We start from the raw sequence: 26,274 nt of genomic DNA, 5'->3' as shown, positions 1-26,274 counted from the left end.
AATGTCGCCACTACGCAAGCAACCCCAAAGAAAGGCTAAAGTTGCAATCAAGGCTTACTATGATAATTCCAAGATATCATTTGCTGCAGGGCCTCAAAAGTATCACCGCGAGCCCATGGTGGGAGGTAGAATCCCTTGGATTCATCCTAAAAGATACCCAAAGCTCTATATGGATATTGTTATGATCCACTCTTGATTCATATCTTCAATCACTATTGCAGGCATTGACAAATGTCCTTTGATGCCGTACTGGAATTCAGACCAACTTCCGGACTTTGAAAACTATCTAAAGGTCCATGTCAATTGCAATCACAAGAGTTCAACCGCAAGTGATCGAAATCGATGGAAGCGAGAGGACGCTCGCAAACGATTGGACTTACACCGTTGGACCCAGGCCAGCCTTGCCATCTGGCGTTCAAAGAAGCAGGCAGAGGCTCATACCAACTTCTTCTTTCTCAAGGGTGCTCTTGCCGACGTACAAAACTACGGGCCGGACTGGCTTTTCACCCCAGAAGATTACAAACTAGCTCATAAAGTCCTCCGGAGTTCATCCAATGCAGAACAATACTATGAACAACCTGAGGAGGAGAGAAAACAATGGCTTGAGGAGCAATTGTTCGAGGCTCGCAATGGTCACGATAGCCATTCTATGCACAATTTAACATGGTATAAGCCGTATTGACTATCTTATTTTAACTGTTTCATTGTCAAATACTTCATTATTATACGTACTCATTGAAGAATTGATCAAATCTTTATTATCCAATGCTCATTTTCATACATTTATACATACTCATTCAAGAATTTTTCAAATCTTCATTATTGAAGACCTCATTATGATAGTTACTGATTCAAGAAATGGATATTTTTTATTATCAAAGACCTTGTTATTATACTTACTCATTGGAAAGTTGGATATTATTCATTACTGAAAATTATGACACTTACTCATTATATTGTTCATTATCAAAGACCTCATTATGACACTTACTCATTAAAAAATTGTACAAGTTATGTTCACTTTTTCATTATTACTCATTCAAGAAATGTAAAATTTATGTTTGATTTTTAATCCCCAAAGATCTCTATATGTTTCTTACTCATTTGAGAAATGAAAAATTCATGTTCAATTTTTCATTATCTTACTTACTCATTTAAAACTTGTATGTGTTTCCATTGGCAAATTTTTTCATATGTTACTTACTGATCTAAGAATTGGTTACTTTATATTTAATTTGGACATCGGTTTAATTTGAAATAAAACTATGTCACAATACTGCTATAATTTCATCATAGACATTGTAAAAAATCTCTTAATATCCAGTAAATAAGGTGGTGAGCTTCAATAATGTATGTTAAGTGATATTTAGTGTAAATTAATACAAGATGGTTCAGAAGCTTTGTCATAGTCCAATCTCTTCGTAACCAGAGTACAAATACAAACTCTTACACAAGGCATGATCCATTATCTCACATGTTCTATCAATTGTTTCACCCTTAATATCGGCTGCATATTGCAAGGACTGTGTTCGACAAAACAAGCTCTTGAGCACGCTGAAAGCTGTTTCAATCGGATTCAGGTCAGGACAGTACGGAGGTAGATACCTCAGCATCACACCTGAAACAAGAACTCCTTGTCAGAAACTGTCCAACCAAACACCAATAATGTCTGCAACTCACCTGCTTGGCGACATAACTTTGCAATCCGCCCACCGTGATGAATCTGGGCATTGTCCAGAATCAAGACACTGTTGGGAGCCGGATAAGGCTGCATCCGAGGTAACTTAGAGTCATGCAATACAAAGAATTGTCAACATTTGACTTGCTGTGACAACAAAAAAAGACTTACCAGTCTGTACTTCAGGAATTTTTCAAAATCCATTCTCTTAATACTGCCTTCCTTCACCTTAACCGCTAAAACTCCCTTCACCCCAATAGCTGGCAAAAGCGAGTATCGCTTGGCAGACATATTACGGACCGTTTCATAAGCCGGTGTCCCTTGAGGTGATCGAGCGTTGAACCTCAATAGGTCCCTCTCGCATATTGCACTCTCATCTAGAATTGGATTGAAATACCAAGTCAGTATAGATGTTCAATGTCATGTTGGATTGTACAGTCCCCTCCAAGTGGTTTACGTAATCATTCAAGTTATGCAGTGGCGGGGCCGGGGCCTGTTGCAAACCCGATGATTACAAATCCTAGGCGTGGGGACGTGTACAAGCATAGAAGTTTCTTACCGGTAAAAACAAGGTATTCTGCTGGAAACTGACTAAGCTCGTCATGTAACTTCTGTCGTGCAAAAGCTGACCTTTTTGAATGTCTCACATTGGCTTTCTTAAGAGTGAGGTGTAACCGGTGATGAAGCTCGACTTGTAAAGTTGAAATAGAAGCCCAGATGCCCCCCTTGTCATAGACCTGAGCGCGTATCTCGTCCAAGAATAGGGTCGAGTTGGTACGGACCAGTTCCTCAATGAATTCGCGGTTGGCTGGTCCATATACACACGGTCGACCTCGTTGTTTGTAGTCGTGAGGATTGCGGATGACGGCGTGGGTCTGATGATACAAGTCCATCCATCGGCGAAGTGATTTCGAGTGGAAAGGCTCGTGCAACACATTGTGTACTTGGTCGTCTGTCATTCCATCTAACAACAGATGAACCGCTGCAACCTTGATAGCGGGATCATACTTTACAAAAGGCATTTCTTCTGAAGATGTTGATAGTACCGGGTCAAGCAAGATGAAGTTTGAAGAGGAAACGTTGAATTTAGACAAAGAACATAGCAGAAATGAGAAAATGATGGTGATGATGAGGGAATGGGAGAATCGATGGCTAAAAACCAATATGTACCAACTAGGAAACCTGAGGTCTTTGATCAGATCTGGATATTGGGACGGGGTAGGAGACGGATCGGGTTCTTTAGCCAGGTCAAACCTGACCTGGCTTACTCAAGATCAGCTCGATTGGCCTGATCATCTTTTAGATTTACAAACAAACCTTTAGTCCTTGAAAGCTTTTGGGACAAGCTTTTCAAGAAAGACGGTATGTCTGCTTTAAAAGGTGAATGTCCATTTATATTATCATGTAATTTACATTTCATCTTATTTTATTTCACATTCCACAAATTCATCTTATGACATCATTCTCTCATGTTTTCATTTTGTGACGTCATATGATTTCATTTTTCTGTTCTCTTGTTTTTGCTTTACTTATAACCTGAACCCTGATACAGTTTCAGTCTTTCTTTTTCTTCATCTGACTGTATCACTCACAATCTTATTTAATTTATCAGCAGTTTCTTTCTCTTTTTATCTAATGTTTACTGGTTTGTATCCAGCCCAACAGGTTATGAGTTATGAGCAATTGAATCTTGCTATTCACTCAATTGATCCCTATAATGGCATCCTCCTCCAATCCTGTGGTTACTGGAAAGGGCAAAACAGGAGTGTCTACCCCGTCCACTAATATCAAGTATCCTTTTTGTGTAGGTCCTTGTTGGGGTCCCTTGGCCTTACCAACGTCACCTGTTGTTGGCCTAAGACTTCTGTCTCTTCCTGGCAATGATTCCAATTATGGAAATTGATAATCAGCCATGTCAGGATCCATTATTGGAGCTGGTTTGGTTCACATTCTTAATACAAACCTTTGTGAACCTGAACAGCCTAATTTCCAATGGCTTCAGCAGAACAATTCTATCTGTTCTGTTCTTCTTCAATATGCTCATTCAGCCAACTATACTGTTCTGCGCCCTCATATGGGTGACACTGCTAAGATGTGGAGTGCTCTTTTGGACTCTCACAACAATACCTCCATGAGATCAAATCTTTTTGTTATTTGTCAACTTATCTCTTGTCAAATGCTTGATGACAACATCGAGGTTCATTTAGACAATGTTGAAAGGCTTGGTGAATGAGTCAAGCAACTTGTAGATAAGTCGCCTTTGGCAGTTGGAATGGCAATATTGTTTGCGCAGCTATCAGTTCCTCCGTACCAATTGATTGGAACTTGTCAATCAGTGATCTGTTGGGTCAATCTACAATGACCTCTGTCTCTTTCATTTGGACTCTTTGACACAAAGGTATACAACAACAAGATCATGAAAGTGCTGCATCTGGTCAAGTTCTGGCTGTTTCTAATTGTCCAAATCCACCTCAGCTCTCTGCTGTTGGTTCCCACCCTCCTGTTGCAACCTCAAGCTCCTGTATCCCACTCTCCTAACTTCAGAAAGAATACTCAACAGGTAAATTGTTGTGAACCTGTGCTCAACAATCAATCTCCAAGTACTGATTGTAGTCACTGTGGCATTTGTGACCATGACTGGCAAACTTGTGATAAATTAGCCAGAGAATGGTTCTTTCAAGTCATGCAAAATCAAACATCAACTTTCTCATCTGTGGTACCAGCTAATGTAGTTGATCAGGAGTCTATATATCATCCTTCTCCATCTAATGCTTTGTCTTCTCAACCTGGGTGGTTGGTTTCACATACTTCAACCATGCCATCTCGAATTAAATCAGTAAGGGATCCTGCTCCCAATACTCAAGTTTTTTGTCCTGAAGGATCAGGTTTTCTATTTGTTGATGATAACCTTGTATTAAACACTGAGGTTGGTAAACAAATTTGGGTTCTGGATCCAGGATTCACTCAGTCCTGTTTGGCTGATTTCTTACCTGATTAAATTGATGGTTCAATGGATATCTCTGTCCCAAATGTGTCAGCTGTTACAGTAGCTAATGGTATCAGACTGAATGTTATGGGTCAAAGATCTTTACCTGTGCTGGGGTGCAAAACTGGGCCATGTTTCAACATTCTGGAAGTACCCAGTCTAAAACAGAAAACCTACTGACTGATATATTTTCCCTCAGATACACTGAGGAAGTATAGCAAATCCTAAGCCTAATTCCGGATACCCCCTTAATCTACCAGGTAGATCAAGTACATAGAGCTCTTCAAGAGAGACAAAGTTACCTTGAGCTTACAGGAACCTGCAAAGAGTCTACAAGGCATTTCACCTCAAGGAGCAGCTCAAAAAATGTGCAGGACTTTTAGCTTAACCCAAATCCTCATTCTAAATCTATTTAGTGTGACTATATTATCATCCACAGCATTGGTGCTTACTGATCTATCACAATTCACACTATCAATGATACTCCCCTAAATTGTTGTCATAGTACATGTCTTTTGCCATTACAGTGGAAATACTCATCAGTTGAAATTGACCTTCTTAGGAACATTCAAGACACTAACCAGATCTACAATTTTAGTGTCTAGTGAAAGCAAGAACCTCACACTTATCATATCAGGAGATGTGAGCTGGTTGATTGATCAATATACATCTTCAAAACAACCACAATAGCTGATAGGTTTCCAAAGGTCACTTGTTGCTGAAAAGTATGTGTCATGAATGAGAAAACAGCTTTATACAGTTGAAACAGGCAACAACTTGATTTCACTAACCACTCATGCATAAAAAAGGAGACATCATTCCCAAATTATCTTTTGGGTATCAAAACAGGATATCCCACCACTGCCAAGCCTTGGGCAGAGAAATCTGAGGCATCATCAGAGGCAAATACTAGGACAGAGCTTGTACAAGGCTTTTATCCAAGGTATTTTTCTGTGCTGAGTTTGATTTACGCAAGGTTATGTATCCTACATACAGGCCAAGAATTGCTTTGTCAACAAGAAGGAACAGAAAACAATTTAAGCCCACAGTATATGTAGAATGAGTTCTGAGAGTCCTAAATCCATGGATTCACTTGGAGTGATCATGATCAACCTCATAACTCTTAAATGGAATCTTGACATATCCTAAGGGTGTTCAAGATTTCAGAAGTGACAGCCACAAGTGGACTTGTGAACTCCATAACCTAAACCTACGTAGATTCTCTCATGCATGCGTTCATGGTATGCACCTCCTCTGAGTCCTCTTAACACTTGCTGCCAGACTGACACCCGTGGCATGATTAGGTGGTATGGACATGATGTGATGAGGAGCAGCAGATGATGGGACTCTCAAAGTTACAAAGAAAACTGCAGAAGTGTCACTCAGGAGACTTCTGGTCCTCCAAAAGCTCAAGAAACTTCTGGAGCATGTCCTAGACGCTCCTGCGTGTCACTTCTTGAGGCCACTTCTCGGATCTTGAATACCCTTAATTTTAATTGGAAATGCATATTCACATTCACGGCTTGTGGTTATTCTGCTGATGTGGGTCTTCTTAAAGTTGCTTTTTGGCTGATGCTCTGCGCGTGAAGAACCGGCCACATACCGCTCAAGTGTGAATGTATCTTCGGTCTTGAACTTTTTTGATCTTGGACCCCGAAACGATGTTTTCGTGAATTTCAAGACCAAATAAATCAGATGGATCTCAACTCAGAAAAGGCAGAACAGGCTACAGGGTCAGCAATTATGCTCGCGTGGCAAAACTCGTACAAAGGTTGATGTAACACTGACTTGCAGACAATATTGAGCTTTAGTCTGCGAGGGTGGGTATAGTTACATCAGATTACAAAGGGACTTCAATGTGCTGTATCACAACACTGAACATAGGGCAATAGTTCATTTTCAATAGGGTGTAAATGACAATCGAGGGCATACAGAGGACGAGAATATAATCTAGATAGTCTTGGAGACACTGGCAACTGATTGACCAGCAGCCTTGGCACGTTTCTGCAACATGGCAAATGATTTGGCACCACTGGAAAGGAGGAAGACATAAGTCAGCCAAAGATCAGATAGAGAAGCCAACTATAATGATGAAGTGAACTAACCGGACACCACCACCCCAGTGTTTCTTGGCTTCATCGTATTTCTCGACAAAGTTGATCTTGACAGCGCTGACTAATTTAGCCAACTCGCTCTTGTCCTCGCTTCGGACTTCGGAGAAAGCAACGACGGCGGCAGTCTTCTTGTGGACGACGGTACCAAGTCGGGCCTTGTTCTTGACGATACAGTAGGGGACACCCATCTTACGGCAGAGAGCGGGGAGGAAGACAACCAATTCGATAGGGTCGACGTCATCGGCGATGACAACGAGGGAAGTCTTCTTGGCTTCGATGAGGGCGACAATGTGGTTGAGACCATATTTGACATAGAGGGCTGCCAGATTGAGAGGGTAGGTAAGTGATGGCCGATTTGCTTAACAGAAGGGCGAAAAGACGCACGTTTCTTGCCAATGGGTTCTCCCTTCTTGGCATCACCCTTGGCGATAGCTTCAGCTTGGGCAGTGAGACGAACTTTCTTTTCCTGTCGTGTCTCGGGTCGGTATTTGTTCATCAATCGGAACAGTTGGGTAGCGGTGTTCTTGTCAAGTGTGTGAGAGAATTGAGCGATTGAAGGAGGAACTTTGAGACGTTGGTTGAGGATGACTTTCTGCCTCTGAAGACGGACGTATTCGGGCCATTTCACGAAACGTGTTAGGTCCCGAGTGGGCTGGATGTCCTGGCCTGCACAGCGTATAGAAATGGAAGAAAATCGTTGGAATAGACTGGTCAGCTATGGGCAGTGAAGGGAACTCGGCGAAAAAATGATTCGAAGTATCAGCACATACCAATACCGAAGTTCTTGGGGCGACGCTCCAAAAGTGGGTTCTTGGCGCTTTTGCTGTTGCGCCCAGGCTTAGCACTGGTGGCGGCACCGGGGGCTTTCTTGACTCCAGACTTCTTTGGCGGCTGCGAGGTGATAGGGAGGGGATTACAACACAAAACAAGACGTAAGAACAGGGATTCGGGGTCATTGAAAGTAAAGGAGAAAGAACGGAAGAATCAGCTTCAAAAGCTTGATTCTTAAGCGTTGCTTATATTCTCCTATGTTTAGCTTTCTAACAGGCTTTTGATAGAAACCATCATATCCGAAGATCAAGTTTCAAGCCTCCCCGGGATAAAGACTAAGAACCAGAATTCTGGGCAGTCTTATCCCTGCTATGCATGGAAGAACAAAGTTCAACCAGCTAGGTAGAATATGTGATGACAATGATTTATGAGTGAAACGAAAGGTTTCTTGCATACCATCTTGAGGGCTTGATCGGGAGGTCGTTGTCGGAAACGAGTGTTGTGGCGATTGGGGTTACGTTCGGTGCGTTTCCCAAAGTTGACAATTTGCTTTGATTTCAAGGCGAGAAGCGTGTATATCATCACTTGAGACCTAACATTATGGCTTTCAGAGAAGTCATGTGTATGGCTCTGAACGGGTACGTCTCAACCCAACCCATGAATCCTCGTTCTTGAAGATAATTCCTCATCATCCTTCGCGTGGACTTGCATTCAGACCCCAAACGAAGCCATCTGGACCAACAAACAAACGAGCAAATTATCGATGCAATTTAGCTTGAATACGTTTTGAGAACAAATGAGTGCCCGACTAACTTAACAGAGTCCCTCTGTGCCTCGCGAGCTTTAGCGAGCAGAGGGACTTACGGGTTATCTCGGTTTTCTTGGTGACAAGCACGATTACCTTTTGGTGGGAGAAAACCGCACCAAAAGAAAACTTTTGCATTTAGTTACAACTTTTTTTTTTAGACTCAAACATTACCATTCCGCTTCTTCCACATCTTTCTGTCTCCTCACTATTTTTTATTCTCATCAAAAGCAGAAGTTGCTATTGACCTCGAAATTTGTACTTTTGAAATTTCAAAAAAAGACTGCGGGTGATATTACATGTGTCATGTAAACATCGAATCCAAATTTGAACTTTCTCAAATCGACAAAGATGAGTTCGTCAAGAAGCTGTTGACCTTCATGACCAATTGACCTCGATCAACACGCTTTGAATTGATCTGTTTCATCGTATTCTAAGCATTGATGTCTAAAAGACGAACTCGAAGTGATACGCAGGCGAACCCGCCCCAGCAACTTCCACCTTCGCATAATCTTGAGCTTGAGAATCCGACTTTGAGCAATAAACTGCTTGCTTCAAGTCTTCATGACCAAAACGAAGCAGTTGCTTCAAAGTTCAAAAAAAAATACCCTTCCTACGATATAAAGGATGAACAGATAACCACGGCGGCCAGCCTGGTGAACGGTGACATCACCTTTTTACTTGCTGGAACGGGGTTTGGGAAAAGTCGAGTTCCAGAACTCTTCTTCCATATGTTTAGTAAAGCAAAGAAGCCAGTCATACTGGTATTGAACCCGCTGGATTCACTCGGTGACAATCAGGTGAATCTTTTACCTGGAAGTCAACAACACTTTCCACTCACACAATTGTGATCTTGATTCAGGTTTTGGAGAAGCAAGCAGTTGGCATCACTGCGGTAAACCTGACCAAGAACACGTTCAACGAAGCAGTTTTGAGAGATTCGCAGCAGAACTATTACTCTTTCATCTATCTTGTATGTTTTTTTACTTGTATAAGATTGAGACATGGCCTAAATATCTGCCTTTTTAGAGCCCGGAGATATTCTTGAACAGTGAAGAATTTCAAAAACTTTACCATAGCAAAAAGTTTCAACGTCATCTAGTTTTGAAAGTCGTCGACGAAGCCCATTGTATTTATCTTTGGGGCCTACAGGAAAGTGGAAAATCAAGAAACTTTTCCATCCATGTCACTCCTCAAGATGTTGGACAATTTAGGCCTTCGTATGGAAATATTGGACTACAGCTGATGGCGTCAGACAACGTGCCGATTTTACTCATGTCAGCAACTTGCCGACCTCAAGCAATTTCAGCAATCCAAGACAGCTTGAGGATCACTCCGGCACATATGACAATGATTCGTGCCGAGCTTGTACGCCCAGAACTGTGGTACATTCGAATCTACCTGTCTTCTACGCTCGATTCAGCCAATGATTTGAAACTCATAATTCCTCCAGAATCACGAGTCTCAAACGATGAAATGACACCAATGTTAATATATTCTGGAACTCGAAACACGACCAGTACTGTATCAAAAGTTGTTTGTGAGGCTCGTGGTACTCCTGATGAAGCACGTGATGGAAACAGTAGCTGCATCCGAAGATATCATTCTGCTATTGGTGACAAAGACAAGCTTGTGCGAGCTGAGGAGTTTGGTGAGGGAAAATTTCCCATATTTTCTTGCACTTCAGCCTTGGGCTTAGGTCAGAACTGGAAGCATGTGAAAGCTGTGGTAATCATGGGCGCGATGGACCCATCCGAATCCAATCAAATGGGTGGAAGAGCTGGGCGCGGAAAAGACAATCCCGGACTAGTTATAATCTTTGTTCAGCCGACTATGCCAGGTTGTGCAAACTCTATCGACAAGATTGAAGTTTCAGGCCATATGAACAACGAAGAAAGAATGAATGCGTTTTGGTTGACACCATGTTGTCTTAGAGTAGTTTACGCTTTGGATAACCTGTAAGTCTTCTTTGAAAACTGAATTTCTGTTATACATGCTAAGATAGATCAATCTGAACTCTGCAATCTATAGCAAGGGATACATCCCTATGTATGTCAAAGTCTGATCCAGGTTATCTATCAGAGATTGACCACAAAAAATCTATTGGAATGCCAGCATGTCGATGTTCAACTTGCAAGCCTCAAGCTGCTGCTTGAATCATCCGACTGCTACCATATACAAAATCTGCGGATCTAGAGGAACTACTTGATTCTAGTCCAACTTTACCCAAAGACATAACAGCTTTTCAACCAACAAAGGCAGCTACAAAACAAAAGGCTGCTGCTGGGATCCCACTTGTTTGTAAGATGGATGATCCAATACGACTGAACCCGGCTATGAATGACCTAGCTGCCGCACTTACTGAAAGCTTCGAAGCACTTTTTACTCAAGCTTATCCTTCTGGATGTCATATGAAACCCACGACTCTCTTCAAACAGGAGGATGCTTGGCAAATCGTCAAAAACTATGCTGCTGTCCAGAATGGCATCTTTCACAGAGGAATTTTAGGTGGTGAGCAATTACCTGGACACTTTGGTAGTATTAATGAATGCATTCAGAGTTGGTTTACAAGTGATTCATTCAAGAAACATCAAGAGGAGCTGGAGGACATTCAAATCAAGAATGATCAAGAAATCTTGGATCTCGAACTAGTGGAAGAAGAGCATTGTGAGCAATCACGTTTGAAAATGGCTGAGAAAGCTTTAAAGGATGCTGGGATTGCTGAAAGAAAGAGAATACGCGAAGAGAAAGCTGCTGAAGCTGAAAAGTCAAAAGAAGAAAAGCGTGATAGACGACAAAAGGAAATAGCTCTTTGGCAAGAAGAAGCTCTTGAAAAAGCACGATTAAAAGCTGCTGCAAAAGCTATCAAAGACGCCGAGAAAGCTGTCAAAGACGCTGGTATTGCTGAGAGGAAGAGAATACGCGAAGAGAAGAAGATAAAACCTCCGAGTGTACAAGGTTGAAAAGCGCTGAGGATATGAACATGTTTTATCATTTCAAAGAAGTTGGCTTTTAAATTGAGCAGCTATCGAACAAAAATACATTTAGAATTAACCACCAATTGAACTGCTTGTCAGACTGACTCTGAAACTGTGTTGATGACATTCATCAAACCCCATGAGAATCGAGAATCCTTCTTTTTTCTTGCCTCCTCCTGAACAATTGAAAAGAGCTTTTCAATTCCTAGAACCTCTATATCATCCACTTCATCATTATTATCGAGATCACGTGTTTTTTGAGAGAGTTCTGGATCGCATAAGTGGACTTGAGCCATGCGTAAAAAGTTCTGTAATGTTTGAGGCGTGATGACATGTCTATTGTTCTGATAGATATCTTTGAGACCGGATCTTACTTTCATTTGGTGTATCAGTTCTCGTAGCTGTTCAGAAAAAAAACATCAATATTAGTTTCAAATTTCTGATTTGGATTTGTTCAATGGTTGATCAGACATTACCAAAGGTATTAAGATTGAGAATCTCTCCATTAGCCTTTCGATCTCAGTCCCTTGCCCCTAATTTCAAAGTTTAAGCAAATTAGCTTGTTCTTTGAAAAAAAGAAGTCAATTCAATATTACTTACAGAGTTGTTATAAAAATACTTCAGCCAATAGTTCTGAATCTCAAGATAAAAGTCTTTTGCAACCCAGTGTCCTTCTCGACCGCCAGTTGGAATAAGAAGACTGTGTTTGATCGCTTTTGCAATCTTAGGAGGTAGATATTTTTCTAGAATCAATATAAATCTTGGAAGATGTATTGCATAATGGGATAATCCCTTCACACCATGAGCCATAACAGCCCATCGCTTCCACATCAGTAAAACACGTCCTATGTCACCAACTCTCATTGCCTTATCACCCTTGACAATTGAAGCGAAGTCTCTAAGGCGTAGACGCAGATTATACAAGGTCCAATCCCCGGTTTTAGATGAATCACATAAGGAGTTAATGGTGAAGTATTGCTCATAGCATTCATCAATTATAGACTGCGCCACTCCAGGGTCTTTTAAATCAACCAGAACTTCGCGAGCTTGTATGGTTTGCCTGTGTGGAATCAAACAGTTGAGTTGGTTCAAGACAGCTAATCCTAATCAAGATCAAAAGTCCATACCTCAAAAGGAAGACGAGTGTTGCAGTGTGGCTTTTGAAGATTAACTGCATCAAAGAATTAAAATCTTGTTGTGAAGGAAGTTTATTGGGCTTCATTCCAAGCGCACCAGCAGTCCGATGAACCCCAGTGTCGCAAGAATCTTTTGAATTCCCCCAGTGATGGCTCAAAACTTTGCTTGCAACATTCCATAGTGAATGAGCCAAACCAGGCATGTTCAGAACATTTGACAGAGCTTCGTCAGCGTGCCTTGCGGGAAAGCGCTGTCGGACTAAAGATTTGAAGTTCAGGCATGTGCCCATATCACCTTCAATTACCCGAAGAAATTTTGCAAATTCAACTGGATCTTCATTTGTCTGTTTTTGACATTGTCCCAGCATATCGGAGACACCGCTGGTAGAATTATCTGAAGCACTCATCATTTTTAGCATCATGATATCGAGAGTGTACATTTGAATTGTGTCGACTGGAGGTGGAACAAGGGCAAGTGATTCTTTACAGGCAATGTGAGCAGCGGAATTTGGTGTGACCTCGTATTCGACTAGCGCTTCAGCAAGCTGAGATTTCAGAACTAATGTCCAGTGCGCATCATCTTTCTGATCAGGTAACATTGATGAAGGTTCGAAGGGCTCTGATTGACTCTTTTCAACACATTTGAGAAGATTTTCGACAGTGGCCTCATTTGGATCAATATCTTTTGTAAGATGGCCGGGTAAAAAATGTAGATATCCATAAGACCCATGAAACATTTTGGTGGTTGATTCTATCCGTGTATTGTGGATACGAGCTTGGATGTCGATGTTATCGAGTGTCATAAAAGGATATAAGTTGTACTTCTCAGCCATGCGACTCTTGATCAATTTCTTGCAGGCGTGACCTAAGGTGTCCATTGCTGTGAGTCCAGTTTCACGACTTGAAGTCAATCAGAGGAAGTGTAGATAATCGTTCATACGCTCAGAGACACCGCATGCAATGAATGAGAGAGAATTCTGTAGCTGCTTTCCATTGCAACGCCGATTAGATACAAAGGCTATCATGGAAAGGATTGTAACAGGAACCTGAAAGGATATATGCCAAAAAAATAGTCAGTTCAAGTTCAATGAATACAAATGTGGGTTGTAAAACAAAGAAATTTAAATACTTACTTGAACTAATTGCTTCTGTTCCACATCACCTGGAGAGATTGTTTGCGAATGTGAAACACCCTCCATATCCTTCACTGACGAAGCGTCCAGTTTACGTCTCATTGAGTCAAGTCTGTTTGATTCACCATCATTCAGAGATTCATCGTTCGTCTCCTTGCCTTCAAGTTCTGCTTTACTCTTTGCCTTTGCTGATTTTTTTTGCGAACTAGATCACGAGCAATGATTGATGTTTCGGTTTCCGAGTAGAGAATGGCGTGTAAGAATGGTATATGGGTTCTGAGGCTATCATCGTGAGCAACTTCTGAATCCGGCTTGAAAAATGAATGGTCGACTTTTCCGGCATTGTAAAAGCTTCCGTTTGGAGCTTCGCCCCTAGGCAAGTCTTCACAATTGACAATCTCTTTTGCCTACATCAATCAATTGAAAGTTCATCATGAGGAAACACTTCAATAATTTAAAGTAATCTTTGCAAAGAAAAATAGCATGGTCTACACATACTTCTTTCAATATGAAAGCGTTCCAATTGTCCATATTGTTCCTTTTTCGATGCTTGAATAATAAAGTCTTGAAAGTCTCAATGACTTTCAGTGTCGATGGCCATCCAGTTGCTGATCCAAAGAATTGACGACACTTGATTACCGCAGGCTTATCGGAATCAATAAGGTTTTGAAGGAAAGACTTCGGTGTCATTCCAAGCTCATTTATAAAATCACATACCTTGATTGTTTGGTGCTCAGCAGGTTTGTCAGGATGTGGATTGTTGTCCGGTGGTTCTTCTTCAAAAGACGATGAATTTGATTCAAGATCCATTTTGGTGGTGTTTTAATGGAGACTTGTGGTGATATCACGAAACTCTCACTCAAAACCAGAAACCCTTTACCTGCAGATCTGCAGATATCGCTCGACCACAATTGTTGATGAGCTGTCAAATTTAAAATTTCGTATTACATACAACTTATCATTTGTGTAACACGCAGCAATACAGATTTTTGAAATTTCAAAAGTACGAAGTTTGAGGTCAATCACAACTTTTGCTTTTGATGAGAATAAAAAAAAGTGAGGAGATGGAAAGATGCGGAAGAAGCTGAATGGTAATGTTTGAGTCTAAAAAAAAAGTTGTAATTAAATGCAAAAGTTTTCTTTTGGTGCGGTTTTCTCCCACCAAAAGGTACACCAGGGGGTAAACGTCCTCGGCCTGGAACGGTTTTTGTTACGTTTTCAAAAGTTACGTGTCAGTGACCGACGAGAAACGTGTTCCGTCACCGAAACACCTTTTTGTATTGAAAACCGTGTCACCCGGTGTCAGGAACTTGACACTGTTTGCCAATGGTAACAAACTGTCACTTATTTGAACAGACACCGTGTGGATTATAAGGTCACTAATGACCTTTTATCAACAAACGGTTGACTTGAAGGACCTCAGTGTCCATAGCTTGTGTTATTCACTCGCTCTCGTCACTCATCAAGCGTACCAAGCCTTTTCCGATCAATAAAGAAATTTAAAAAGGATGTTGGAACTAAATATTTCAAGATGAAACACTACTTACAATGGAATCAAATATAGGAACTCCTGGTGTTGAACTCCAAGGTTTACCTCCTGGTAGAATTGTGCAGTTTCATGGAAAATGGCCTTTCAGATGTTGGCATGTGATTTGGGAACGTCTATCTGCTCTCTTTAGTATCTTTAATTTACTTACTTATCTATTCTCTTACTATAAATTGAACATTACTATCCCTCATTCATGGCCTTTACAAAACTTATACCGGGGTAATACCTTTGTTGGGATGAACGCTTGGATTTGAAATACAATCTTTCATTGTCGAGATAAACCTTGGACCAAACGTTTAGATTACTTCAATGCCGCTGCTTATGCTCTCTATGGTCTCTATTTGGCTTGTGGGAGATTCTTTTGACTTTATCCTACCAAGGCAAAACATCATCTTCTACTCGAACTTAGGCTTTACTACGCCAGTCAACTTAAATCCATCCTTAGGGCTATGTTTCTGGCTCATCTCGCTTTCTTAAGCGCTGGTGAAAGGTTTAATTATAAATATAATATGTTGGTCAATGTGGCTGTTGGTGTTGCAACAATCCTTTATGGCTTTCTTGGACAGCATCTCATTCCTATCTAAGAAACATAAAATCAGGATCTCAACCTCGACTAAACTGAGGTAAAACTACAAAAAACAAAAAACGAAAACAAATCTACAAAATATGTAAAGGTCAATTTGATTATATCATCAAAAGATCTGAGAAATATAAAACACTCGCGATCGTTATCTGGAGTATATACTTTGAGAGTGAACAAATGTTATGTACATTATGGTGTAGCGGTTTGGAGATCGATGGTTTACGATTTGTTTTTGGCCGCGAGCCCGTGTTCAAGTCTTTCTGGGCTCTCCTTTTTTGAGCATTTGCCCCCCACGTCAAATTGTTCCGACCACGTTCCACAGCGCGTCCCTGGAACGGTGAAAGAGACCACTCTGCTCTGGTTTTCTGGGACGTGATAGTTTGGTGACGGGGACGCCTTTGTGTACGTCCCTTCTGAAAACGTGTCAGAAACGTCTCAACTGAATTGGAATTGAGACGTTTCTGAAAGGTCTCGGTTTTGGTTTGCGTGCGGTGACTTTTACCCCCTGGTGTAATTGTGCTTGTCACCAAGAAAACCGAGATAACCCGTAAGTCCCTATGCTCACAAGCTCGCGGCAAGAAGCATAGGGACCTAGTCAAGTTAGAGTGCCTGAGGTCCACAGATAGCCCACGCTTCCCCAGGTTCCGTTTTGTCTCGTTTTGATGGTTTCAAGGGCAACTGAGCTAGGCCTTTGCCCCGGCCCCTCCCCGGCCCTTCTCGTCTCTCCCAAAGCCCGCCCCCGAAATTCCCCGGTGGAAAACGTTTGCAAAAACTGGTCCCGGCTCCCGACCTCGCAAGTGCGGGAGTCGGGGATCCCCCGCACGTCCGGGGGCGCAGCGCAGATCTAGCTGTGCAGGCCTGGCTTTTAGCGCTTTTTAGCCCCTCCAGCTTCCCCGAAGCCCGCCCCCGCAAGCTCCCCGCCGATTGTTCCTTCCCAGCATTGATCCCAGCTCCCGACCTCGCAGGGGCGGGAGCCGGGGAGTCCCCGCAACTGCGGGGCCGGGGCGAAGACCTAGGCAACTCTCTGCGTGCTCAGCTTTAAAATGGAGGTTTGTGTCCCCCGTGCTGCCCGGTCACATCAAGCGGCAATGACCGCTCCATCACTCCAATTTCGTTTACCGTACTCAAGCTGCATCTTCGTGCTTCACGATCTTTGCTTTCATCTTTGTTTTTCAATCTGTGCTCATTCTTTGTTGGTGACTTCGTTGTTTATGCACTGCGACTATTGGTTTGTGCACCAACAATTGAGTAGTAGATAGGCCCCGGTGGGAGCTATCAAGGTCCAGACTCTATAAAAGCCTCTGTTACAGTGAGATTCCTTTATAAGCATGATGATGGTTGCACCAAATCCCATGCTAATATAAAAAATGCTTCTTATCGGAACAGACCCAATAGCAGCATAAAATGTGCTCAAAATTATGCTATGCTTAAATGTCATGCCTAGGGCCAAATTTTTATTTTTTGGTGCAGTAAATGGCCCAAATGAGTTGTAAAAAACATATAGAATCATGTATTGTTTGCAAAAGTGCAGGGAAAGAAAGCATTTGAGAAATAATTGGAGCAAACCAACTGAAGATTAGGTGTAAAACAACTTATTCAATAAGATCATACATCAGGCAATAAGCTGTGAAATGAGATTGATTGGCAAGATTATCAGGACACAGCTGAAAGTCGTAAAGATGTAACCATTCCTCTCAGCTAAGCCCAGAGGGGAGGTCTGGCTAAGAGACAAGATGCGCACAAGAAGCTGATCAACAGATGAGATTGACATATTGTAGATGAGAAAAAATATCTGTAGATATAGAAATTTGATGTTTTGAAACTCCTGAACTTGAAGGAACTCGAGTGGTGAGGGAGAAAACATGTTCTCAGTTTCTCATGCCAAACCTGGGTGCTCAGCTGTTGTCAGTTATGTAATAGTGGCTCTCAAACCTGCCCCAGTTTTCAAAAAACCCAGTTGACCCAGTTGTTTTTTGGCAGTAACTTTGTGTATCAACTTGACATTTGTTGACAGCTCCCAGCCAAAAATTCCACTGGTGCAACCAGGTTCACCATGTCTGTTTTGAGGTAGCATGTTGACGTGCTCACACCAATCAATTTCCGTAGAGGGTGGATATAACCTACAAACAGGTCTGAGAGCTAAGCATACAATTGCCTTTGTCAAGAGGTTCAGACAGCAAGAGTGTTACATGGGCTCCTTTGTTCATAGTTCCATTGACAAACAGTACTTTTTTATTGTCTATTATTATTAACAAAGGATTTGCATTTTCTAGAGACGAATTGGATAAAGATCTGTTCAAATTTATTACACAACTCTCCGTGTGAGCACATCGACGTGCTCATGGGGGACGGACATGGTGGTTTTTTGAAACTGGGTCAGGTTTGAGAGCCAATAATAGTGGTACACAAACATTACAACCCATTTGAAAAACCCATTTGAGAAAAAATAGAAAAACCCATTTAAAAAATTATTTTTTTGAACAGAAAAATAAATTGGGTCCCTCTGGAATTTTCTGTTCAAAAAAATATTCTTTTGAATGGATTTTTATATTTTTTCCTAAATGGGTTTTTCGAATGGGTTGTAATGTTTGTGTACCACTAATGCTCCAAAATGATGCACCTATTGAATAATATGCACTAAAGAAACTTGGCAGCAAAAATGGACAGGCATTTTTTCAATTGGTCTTGGCTTTTTGAGTCAATTCAGGCTAAACTGTACTCCACTCCACTCCACTTCGCCTTCCTTTCTCACATCACATAGAAGCATAACCACGTGTATAAATTATGATATGCTTCTTTTTTCATGCTTCACATGAAATTTTACAAGCATATCAGTCAAAACCTGGAGCATATGCTTAAAATGCTTATAAATCTGAATTTACCGCCTACCAAAAATGGTTGCACCATTTTGTATGCTTAATAAAAAATATGCTTGTAAAGGCAATGCTTAAAAAGGAATCTCACTGTATCACTCTTTTCATGTGTTTTATCATTATAAAATCTTATTAGAATAGTTCTCAATGAAACAAAATATCTGTTAGCTGTCTCTCCAAATGTATCACATTATTTCATCAGTTCTCTCACACCTTTCAATTCCCAGTTGGCTGTGTACAAAAAGATAAAAATTCAAAAAAGTATGATCACTTGACTCACAATATCCAAACATTCTTCATTTCCTACTGATCAACTTTTCCCTATTCCTAATCAATCAAAAACAATCCATTCACCTTTGTAGCAGAGTTTATAATCAATAAATTTTCTTAACCTTAACCCAATGATTTTTTAACAATAATATATTTGACTGAGGCTATTAATTCTACTTACATGTTTCATTGTACTATATCTTATTCCTTCACTGATTGCTCAATCCATAACAAACGATAGTGTAGCTGAAACTTTAAACGGATGGGTCAAATTTGGCAAATTATACTACACCTACTGAGACCTTTATTGTAGTGCAATGATACCAAATGCTACCCACTTCAAAACACAGATGAGCACTAGCATCAGCGCAAGGAAAGCCACCACAGGCAAAAGTTTTGTGATTATAGATTGCCCCTCTTGCCATCGGGTTCTATAGCCTGATGATGATGTGATTCTCACTCTTTACAAAGCGGAGACAGCATATAGACCATACACGCGGTCAACATGAGCGGCTCAGAGATGGACATCAGACTGGACAAAAGCACACAAAGTTCATTGTGTTTGAGAAATTCTGGCTTCAGGATGGCACGTCTGGATCAGGTATTGATTGCAGCACAAACCATCAGTCTCCAAGACATCACTCTCAACGACCTCTACATAAATTTGGTTCTTACAAAACTCATCAATTGACATGTTTTCCTTCAGGCCATCACGCATCTAAAGGCAGATGCTTGATGACTTTTTTTGAAAATTTCAAATACACCTCTGGTTAGCTAAACCACCCAAACACTTTCCAGCATTGAAAACCTGCTAGGGAAATGAGAAGCATTCAAGATACAAAAAGACATGCTGAACAAGGAGATCAGCAAGGACAAAAATTTACCGAAGAAACCTTTTCTGCGGTGATCGAAGTTGCCAAAGGTGGATTATGGTCATCACAGGTCATCACCCTTTAAGCTTCATTGCTAAGTGCATTTAAGTGTGTACATAAGCTCAGCTCTACTTTTGATTTTTTGATTTTCAGCTTTCAAACTTTCGATGTTTTGATAAATCTACAAAATGGAACAGAATTCTTCTGACTTGGATGCATGCGATGGAGAAGATTTAGAGCCGTTGAGACGTATCTGGCCTGAGGGATCCGCTCATCTCGAATATACACCAAAGGTGGTTAGCAAGAGCGAAGAGGATGACGAGAAAGTCGTAAAGGAACAGAAACCAATCAAGAATCTTAAGGCTCGCTCGACTCCAGGCCCGCGAAGATCAAGTCGTCAACAGACAGCACTGGAAATTAAGGAATCTGAAACTTTAGAAAAGGAAGCTGAAACGTTAAGACATCAACACTTTGAAGACTCGATCGATTTAGATTCACTTTCTGTAGATGAAGATGGTGTACCTCGAAGTTATTATGAAGAACTTGAAGCTATTGACGATACTAGAGCACTTATGAATTTTTTAGAAAGTGATATTGCCGATTCTTCTGATTTGGATGCGTGTGATGAAGAAGAGATTTTGAAATGTATTTGGCCACGTGGATCTGCTCATTTCGAATATATACCAAAAGTGGTTAGCCAACGCAAGGATGACATTGATGATGAGAAGCATATCAATAACTGCGAACCGATCAACAATTCGAAGAATCCAACGGATCAAAGTTTACTTAAACCAATTCCAGAAGCACTGAAGGACGATGATAAGCGCAAGGTTTCTCTTGAGAAGCGTATCCAGTACTCCAATCCAACCATCAAGGGACCTAGTCAAAATCTACCAGCCTCGATTCCAGAAAGCCCAAAGGAAGTTAAAAAGCTTCAAGAAACCGAAGAAAAACCAATCAAATATTTAAAACCAATACGAAACCCTTTAAATCCAAATGGAAGATTATTACCAGCACCGATACCGAAACAAACTCGCCACTATCGAAAGAAAGAAGCACTTAAAGAAATGGGATCTGAAGCTTCTTTGAATATGGTAGCTAATTGGTGTAAAGCTACAAAACCTAAACCTACGCCTATCGAACCTGTTAATCATATTGATCCGGTACTTATTCAATTATCTAAAGGATATGGTTCTCAAATCCCTTCTAAAAGAAAAAGGGATGAGGATATTAATCTATGTGGGTGGGATTTCTTGGATATTATCATTCCAAAACAATTCTTTGTTTGGTCACTGATATTTATTACACTATTCTTTTCAATAGAAATCATACTGGTCAACAACCTAATGATCGGGATCGACGTGATTTCGATTTGTAATTCGAACCACCAACAGCTTGTAGTTTGTTATAATACTTTTTCGAACTAGAAAACTCACTTTTATCCTCTGGTTCACAATCTTAAGAATCTATTCATTCTCAAAGAGAATGAATCGTTTTTTTACTCCTGATCAAATGTAAAATTAATACTCCATCTCGTTCTTTTTTATCAAAACAATGGTATACATTAACCGTCTTTGTTTAGTTTCCTTTACTTTCAAGTGTCTTACGATTGTTTGTCTCTTTTGTTAGTTGTTTTCACATTACTTCTGATTTGTATGTGGTGAAGATATTTATCCATATCTTATATGCAGTTGGGTCAGTGACCGTATTTATTACAGTGATTTCTACAGTCCTTGAAATTTTCAAGTCACATAGAGATACCCAAGACAAAACGCAATCCACTCTCGTTGACTCGTCAAATACACTCACTCGTCACCTGTTTGAGTTCCACTTCCACCAATCACACCGTAAAACTCATGCCATCTTGAACACTTTCGGTTAGTTTTCATATGACCAACCTGGCCACAATTTCCACATTTTCTCTGCGGTTACGATGAAAGGTTAGCTATGTGCTTTTCCTTCCTACCCAACACCAAAAGAGACTTACTACTGGACCCCTGGAGCCTTCAGGATACTGAATGGTAGGCGTGACAGCTGGAATGATACTAGGTCGCTTTGTAATTGTAGATGATGTTAACAAAGCTTGTGCTTCTTTTGCATTCTTACGGGCTAATCTACGCTCTTGGTTTCGCTTGAGCTTGGCTAACACTTCTTCGATCCTATGAAAGCGTTTCATCATTAGAGACGGAAAATGGATTAGTATGAGTACAGCTCGCTTAGGATATAAAGGAAGGAGACTAGGGTCGTTGTCCTTTGAGAGGAATTGTGTTTGAGATGATGGCATCACACGAACCGTTTCTTTGCCATGCGATTCTTCTCTGGATCATCACTAGGCATGAGAGCTTCAGTCGAAGATTCTTGCTCGTCTATCAATCGACGTTGGCGTAGATAGGCATTGACAATTGTCGGATCTCGTACTACTTCAGTCCGCCATTTCCCATCAATCTGAAAACAGACAACGTGATCAACAACGGAAAAAGGATTTTAGAATTCCAGACTTGTAAAGATTCGGTGATACATGAGAACACGGACCAATCGACGAATTTTCAAGGCCTTGTTTGCTCCTACTACGTTGTGTCGACTACCCATGCTCATCCCATCATCTCTTTCGGGGGACGATTGACGGCTAAAAGAGGAAGGAGATCTTGAACGGCGTGAATTTGACCAATCGACCGGCGTCCCCACTCCTGCCGACCAGGGCGTGTCGGGACCGTGATGATGATGGTGTTGATGTGATATTGAATGAGGATGGCGCCCACGAGCCCTCAGTTCATCTTCTTGGGTCAGTTGAGGTGGAATTGGATTACTAAGTGCAATACGTTGAGAATGCCATATTCTTTCGATTTCTTGCTGGTAAACATCTTGCTGCTCGTTATGACTATTTTTGTGAGTCGACTTTGGCCGCGCAGCGATCTCAGCTGTAAAAACATTCAAAGATCAATCTTCTGTATTAATCCAGGTGCGATGCATGTCTCTCACCTTGTCGATCTTCCATAGTTTCTCCATACCTTAGAAAAACTTCTTTCATCGAGACCTTGATAAAACTAAATGCTTCCCCTCGACCTGAAGGATCACCTTCACCATAAAGTCTCAACATTGCCTTACTTTGAGCTGCTTGTAGGAAGTTCTTAGTTGTACTCCAAGGAGCAAGCTGTTGTTCAATATCTAGTTTACTCTGGTCTTCTCCATCTCCTTCTGCATCTGCATCTTTACCATAACCAGCATCTAACAATTGACGTTGCCCTACTTGCATACTTTCAGCTAAACAAACCCATTCTGGGGTGGAGAGTTTGAGCAAATCTTCCGGCAATTTGAAATTGCTTCGCATTGTCCAGTATCCTTGATTTTGACCTCTGCGAACATACTCCATGAATTCCTGGCATCCCCATACCACACGCGCACAGATAGCTATCAGATTAAATGTATCTCGTTTCTGGCCAGACATTCTGGAAATAATCACAGCATCTATGCAAAGCGAGGCTCACCTTCAGCCTCTGTCGCATTTGCAATTCGTTTTGGTCGTTGAAATATTTCATCAAAGTTTGAATTTTGAGTCTTGAATCAGTCGATCTCTCAGTGAGTCGCTGGGCAATGTTATGGAGTCTGAGCTTAGTCAGGTTCGTGATTTTTCGAGAATGTGGACCCGGAACTTCGACAGCTGGGAACGTTTGACCGATCACAAAGACATTCTCGATTGCCCTTATATAGTAATTTGTTTCTGTCTCTGTCACACTCCTATAGATATGTTTCCAGTCAGTGACATTGTCAATAACTATTTGGAAGAATGAAGGCTGACTTGATCACTAGGAAATCTGTCTCGTTTGCTTTGTGTTTAAACAATGGAGCGCGTACTAAGTTGTTATAAAGTGTTGGAACCGTTTCTCCGGGTGGAATACTGCCAAACTTCATGAATGGAGATGCATCGGCAACATCTAGCACAAATGGTTCACCTAGATCATCCTACGTATGATAACGTATAAAAGCAGATCATGCTTTAAGGGGTCAACAGATCTCACAAACGATAAGTAAAGACCGTTGACAAACTTTCGGCACATACTCATCATTAGCATTTTTCTTTCGGTAATAATTCACAAGTATACTTCCCATGCCTACATTTGAGATTACAGGTGGCGCCTCTTCCTAAAGGTATGAAGATGATAATGAGAAACGGAGCCAACACACGTACACAAACCTGCGAAGCTCACGGAATATTCAAACAACATAAATGCACCCGTATCTTTCAACGTCAAGTCCGCAGTAGTTTTGAGCAACTCGGATGCAACAGCGGTATTGCGTATCTTACGACCGGTTTTATCTTTCTTCTTTTTGGCGATCTTGACACGAGAGAATTTGATGGGAATGTTGAGTGGAAATTGTAGGGCAGGTCGGTGGAAGGAACGGGCTTCGTGTTTAGTGAGCCGAGTCTTGTACTGATGGAGAGTAGCATGATTTAGCGCACGGTGAATATAAGCATGTCACACGGGGCAAAGTATGTCCGACTTACCAATGGAAAGTGAAGTTTCAACGCTGGGTATGAATGCTGGACTTCAAGGTTTCCGAACGTCTGGCGGACGCGACGGCGTTGTTCTTTTGAGACTTCATAAAGGCGGTCATTGGAAAGATTGAATGGATCCAGGGATTGTGGCCGATTACCTTTTGCTGTAGATGATTGCTTCTGTGGAGAAAGTGAGCTATCGATCACAGTTGCAAGTGGGTCTGGAGGTTGGGGATCCTTTTCAACATCTTGGGGCAATAGCTCCAAACCAGTAAAGTCCTTCCACGTTCCATTCTTCGCGTCCCATATTACACTTCTTAGCCAGTCACCTTCCTCGATTGCGCGATTCCGCGGACGTGTCAATCTAGTGAGTGTATCAAGAGGTCGGGCTGAGGAATTGCTCTGCGAAACCTCAGGCTGCCATACAATACCGTCCTCCCAGTCTGCCATAGTCAATGCTTCCCAACCCCGTTCGTCCGTTGGCAGCTTCCAAGGCGTAGCACCCCGCGACGTATTGGCCTGCGTAATTGCTTCAAGTTCGTGATCAGAAGTATCGCCCTTGCCATCAGTCTCCATTGTATCATATGCCACAGGTATCTCAGGTGGAAGTTTGTGAATGAGATCCCTATATGCTTCTTCGAGTAGTTGTGGGAATTTAGATTGATGAGAAGTCTTTGAAACTGGGATTGATACCGTGCCATCGAGGTATTTGATGGTGGAAATGTGCTGCTGAGGAGGTTGTGGATATCGTATGTTCACGTAACCACTCGAGGTCTTTTGTCGCTTACGAGGCAAAGTGGAGAAGAGCTCAGTGAACTCAAGGACGGTGTGGGGGATGAAGCTGGGGAACAAGGTCTCGAGGTCAACTTGCTCAGGTCGTAGGGGCTTGGGAAGCATTGGCGAAATCGTTGTAGGTCCAGGAGATGAAGAGGTAGCCGTGGAGGATGAGTGGATGTTAGGAAGTCCCTGTCGATTGGATGGATCCTTTCGATACATTTGAGGACTATCGGCAGCTAGACTTTCTTCCTCTTCCTCATCATCGTCGTCGTCATAATCATCAATTTCTCCTCTAACTTTATTGATCGGAGCTCGTCCGCCATAGACTAGTCGATCTTTGTCCTCTTGAAACTCTTTGTCTACTTCATCTTCCCAGTCTCTTCCACTACCTGATCCGAAGAGACTACTGCGAGCTATCCGAGAATTCTCATCCGCTTGATTGGACGGGATATCTGGATCATCGTCAGCAAACTTCCCGTTGTAGAGATCCTCTCGACCGTATCCAATGTTTGCATGACTGAGACCAAGTTGTCCACGTAAACCGGAAAACGCTTCGGGGTGCAGATCAGTAAGCAGACCTTCGAGTGCGAACCCTTCGAGTGATAGGATAGCGTCATCTTCGTCGCGAGGCATCAAGGATAGCTAATGATGTTGGTACAAAAGAGCAAAGGGCGAAAGAATGAAAACGTCTCACACTGATTGTCAGGCATACATCCAACTCATGCGGGTCGAGCTTGTTTACACAAATGTACCGTAGTCGGACGACACGTCCATGTACCGTATATGTACCGCACACCCCATCTCGCAAGCGCGATGCGGATCATGAAGAGCGGGTATTTTGTGGCACAGATCAGCTCTTTAACGTCATGTTGTGGGCGCGTCCTTTTTGTAACGGGCGCGCCCAGGCGCGAAGAAAATCTCGATCGGACTGGCGCAGGCGCCACTGGGGCGCGTCAGGTGCGCCCTTTGCAACCAAAAAGTAGAAAAAAGGAAAAAATCTTCTACGCCAGGTTACAGTGCCAGAAGATAGATAGTTGCCAATAAGAGAATTCTAGTCATTGACTGTAAGGTAGATTGCAAGAGAATCACAATCAAAGGAAGTTGACTGTGATCCTATACACATGAAAGTCTTACAGTCACTTGCTTGCATACATCTTTTTGGCAAGACTTGGTCTGTAAAGTGACAACAGATCAGAGTGATTTATGTAGACTGCTGGCCCAATATCTTAATACTTACCATGATGAAGCAACACT

The 26,274-nt window shown here is 41.7% G+C and overlaps 6 protein-coding genes across 6 annotated transcripts; 3 read left to right on the top strand and 3 right to left on the bottom strand.

Moving 5' to 3' along the window:
• Position 1: 1 nt before the first annotated feature.
• On the top strand, positions 2 to 682 carry MELLADRAFT_69320 (uncharacterized protein; the record flags this gene model as incomplete). Its single annotated transcript, XM_007418218.1, has 2 exons — positions 2 to 125; positions 222 to 682. The coding sequence occupies 2 exons, from the start codon at positions 2 to 4 to the stop codon at positions 680 to 682; spliced, it is 585 nt and encodes a 194-aa protein (XP_007418280.1).
• Positions 683 to 6,614: 5,932 nt separating this feature from the next.
• Positions 6,615 to 8,051, bottom strand: MELLADRAFT_51012 (uncharacterized protein; the record flags this gene model as incomplete). The annotated part of the gene is made up of 5 exons (XM_007418210.1): positions 6,615 to 6,696; positions 6,770 to 7,097; positions 7,163 to 7,444; positions 7,549 to 7,669; positions 8,006 to 8,051. The coding sequence occupies 5 exons, from the start codon at positions 8,006 to 8,008 to the stop codon at positions 6,615 to 6,617; spliced, it is 816 nt and encodes a 271-aa protein (XP_007418272.1).
• A 2,609-nt stretch (positions 8,052 to 10,660) lies between these two features.
• Positions 10,661 to 11,317, top strand: MELLADRAFT_113550 (uncharacterized protein; the record flags this gene model as incomplete). Its single annotated transcript, XM_007418262.1, has 2 exons — positions 10,661 to 10,760; positions 11,007 to 11,317. 2 exons carry the CDS (start codon positions 10,661 to 10,663, stop codon positions 11,315 to 11,317), a joined length of 411 nt encoding a protein of 136 aa, XP_007418324.1.
• A 1,042-nt stretch (positions 11,318 to 12,359) lies between these two features.
• Positions 12,360 to 13,346, bottom strand: MELLADRAFT_113549 (uncharacterized protein; the record flags this gene model as incomplete). Its single annotated transcript, XM_007418253.1, has 2 exons — positions 12,360 to 12,392; positions 12,936 to 13,346. The coding sequence occupies 2 exons, from the start codon at positions 13,344 to 13,346 to the stop codon at positions 12,360 to 12,362; spliced, it is 444 nt and encodes a 147-aa protein (XP_007418315.1).
• Positions 13,347 to 19,936: 6,590 nt separating this feature from the next.
• MELLADRAFT_95690 (uncharacterized protein) lies at positions 19,937 to 21,175 on the top strand (the record flags this gene model as incomplete). Its single annotated transcript, XM_007418242.1, has 1 exon — positions 19,937 to 21,175. The coding sequence occupies one exon, from the start codon at positions 19,937 to 19,939 to the stop codon at positions 21,173 to 21,175; it is 1,239 nt and encodes a 412-aa protein (XP_007418304.1).
• Positions 21,176 to 21,381: 206 nt separating this feature from the next.
• Positions 21,382 to 25,707, bottom strand: MELLADRAFT_118533 (uncharacterized protein; the record flags this gene model as incomplete). The annotated part of the gene is made up of 10 exons (XM_007418252.1): positions 21,382 to 21,670; positions 21,736 to 21,907; positions 22,042 to 22,193; positions 22,281 to 22,666; positions 22,728 to 23,124; positions 23,234 to 23,483; positions 23,545 to 23,708; positions 23,793 to 23,888; positions 23,954 to 24,178; positions 24,253 to 25,707. The coding sequence occupies 10 exons, from the start codon at positions 25,651 to 25,653 to the stop codon at positions 21,554 to 21,556; spliced, it is 3,360 nt and encodes a 1,119-aa protein (XP_007418314.1).
• Between the last annotated feature and the right edge of the window lie 567 nt (positions 25,708 to 26,274).

The sequence above is a fragment of the Melampsora larici-populina genome, assembly GCF_000204055.1.
Source record: "Melampsora larici-populina 98AG31 unplaced genomic scaffold MELLAscaffold_87, whole genome shotgun sequence".
NCBI classification, from domain to species: Eukaryota; Fungi; Basidiomycota; class Pucciniomycetes; order Pucciniales; family Melampsoraceae; genus Melampsora; species Melampsora laricis-populina.
Note: the sequence above shows the minus strand (reverse complement) of the source record. Positions and strands in the feature narration are given on the sequence as shown.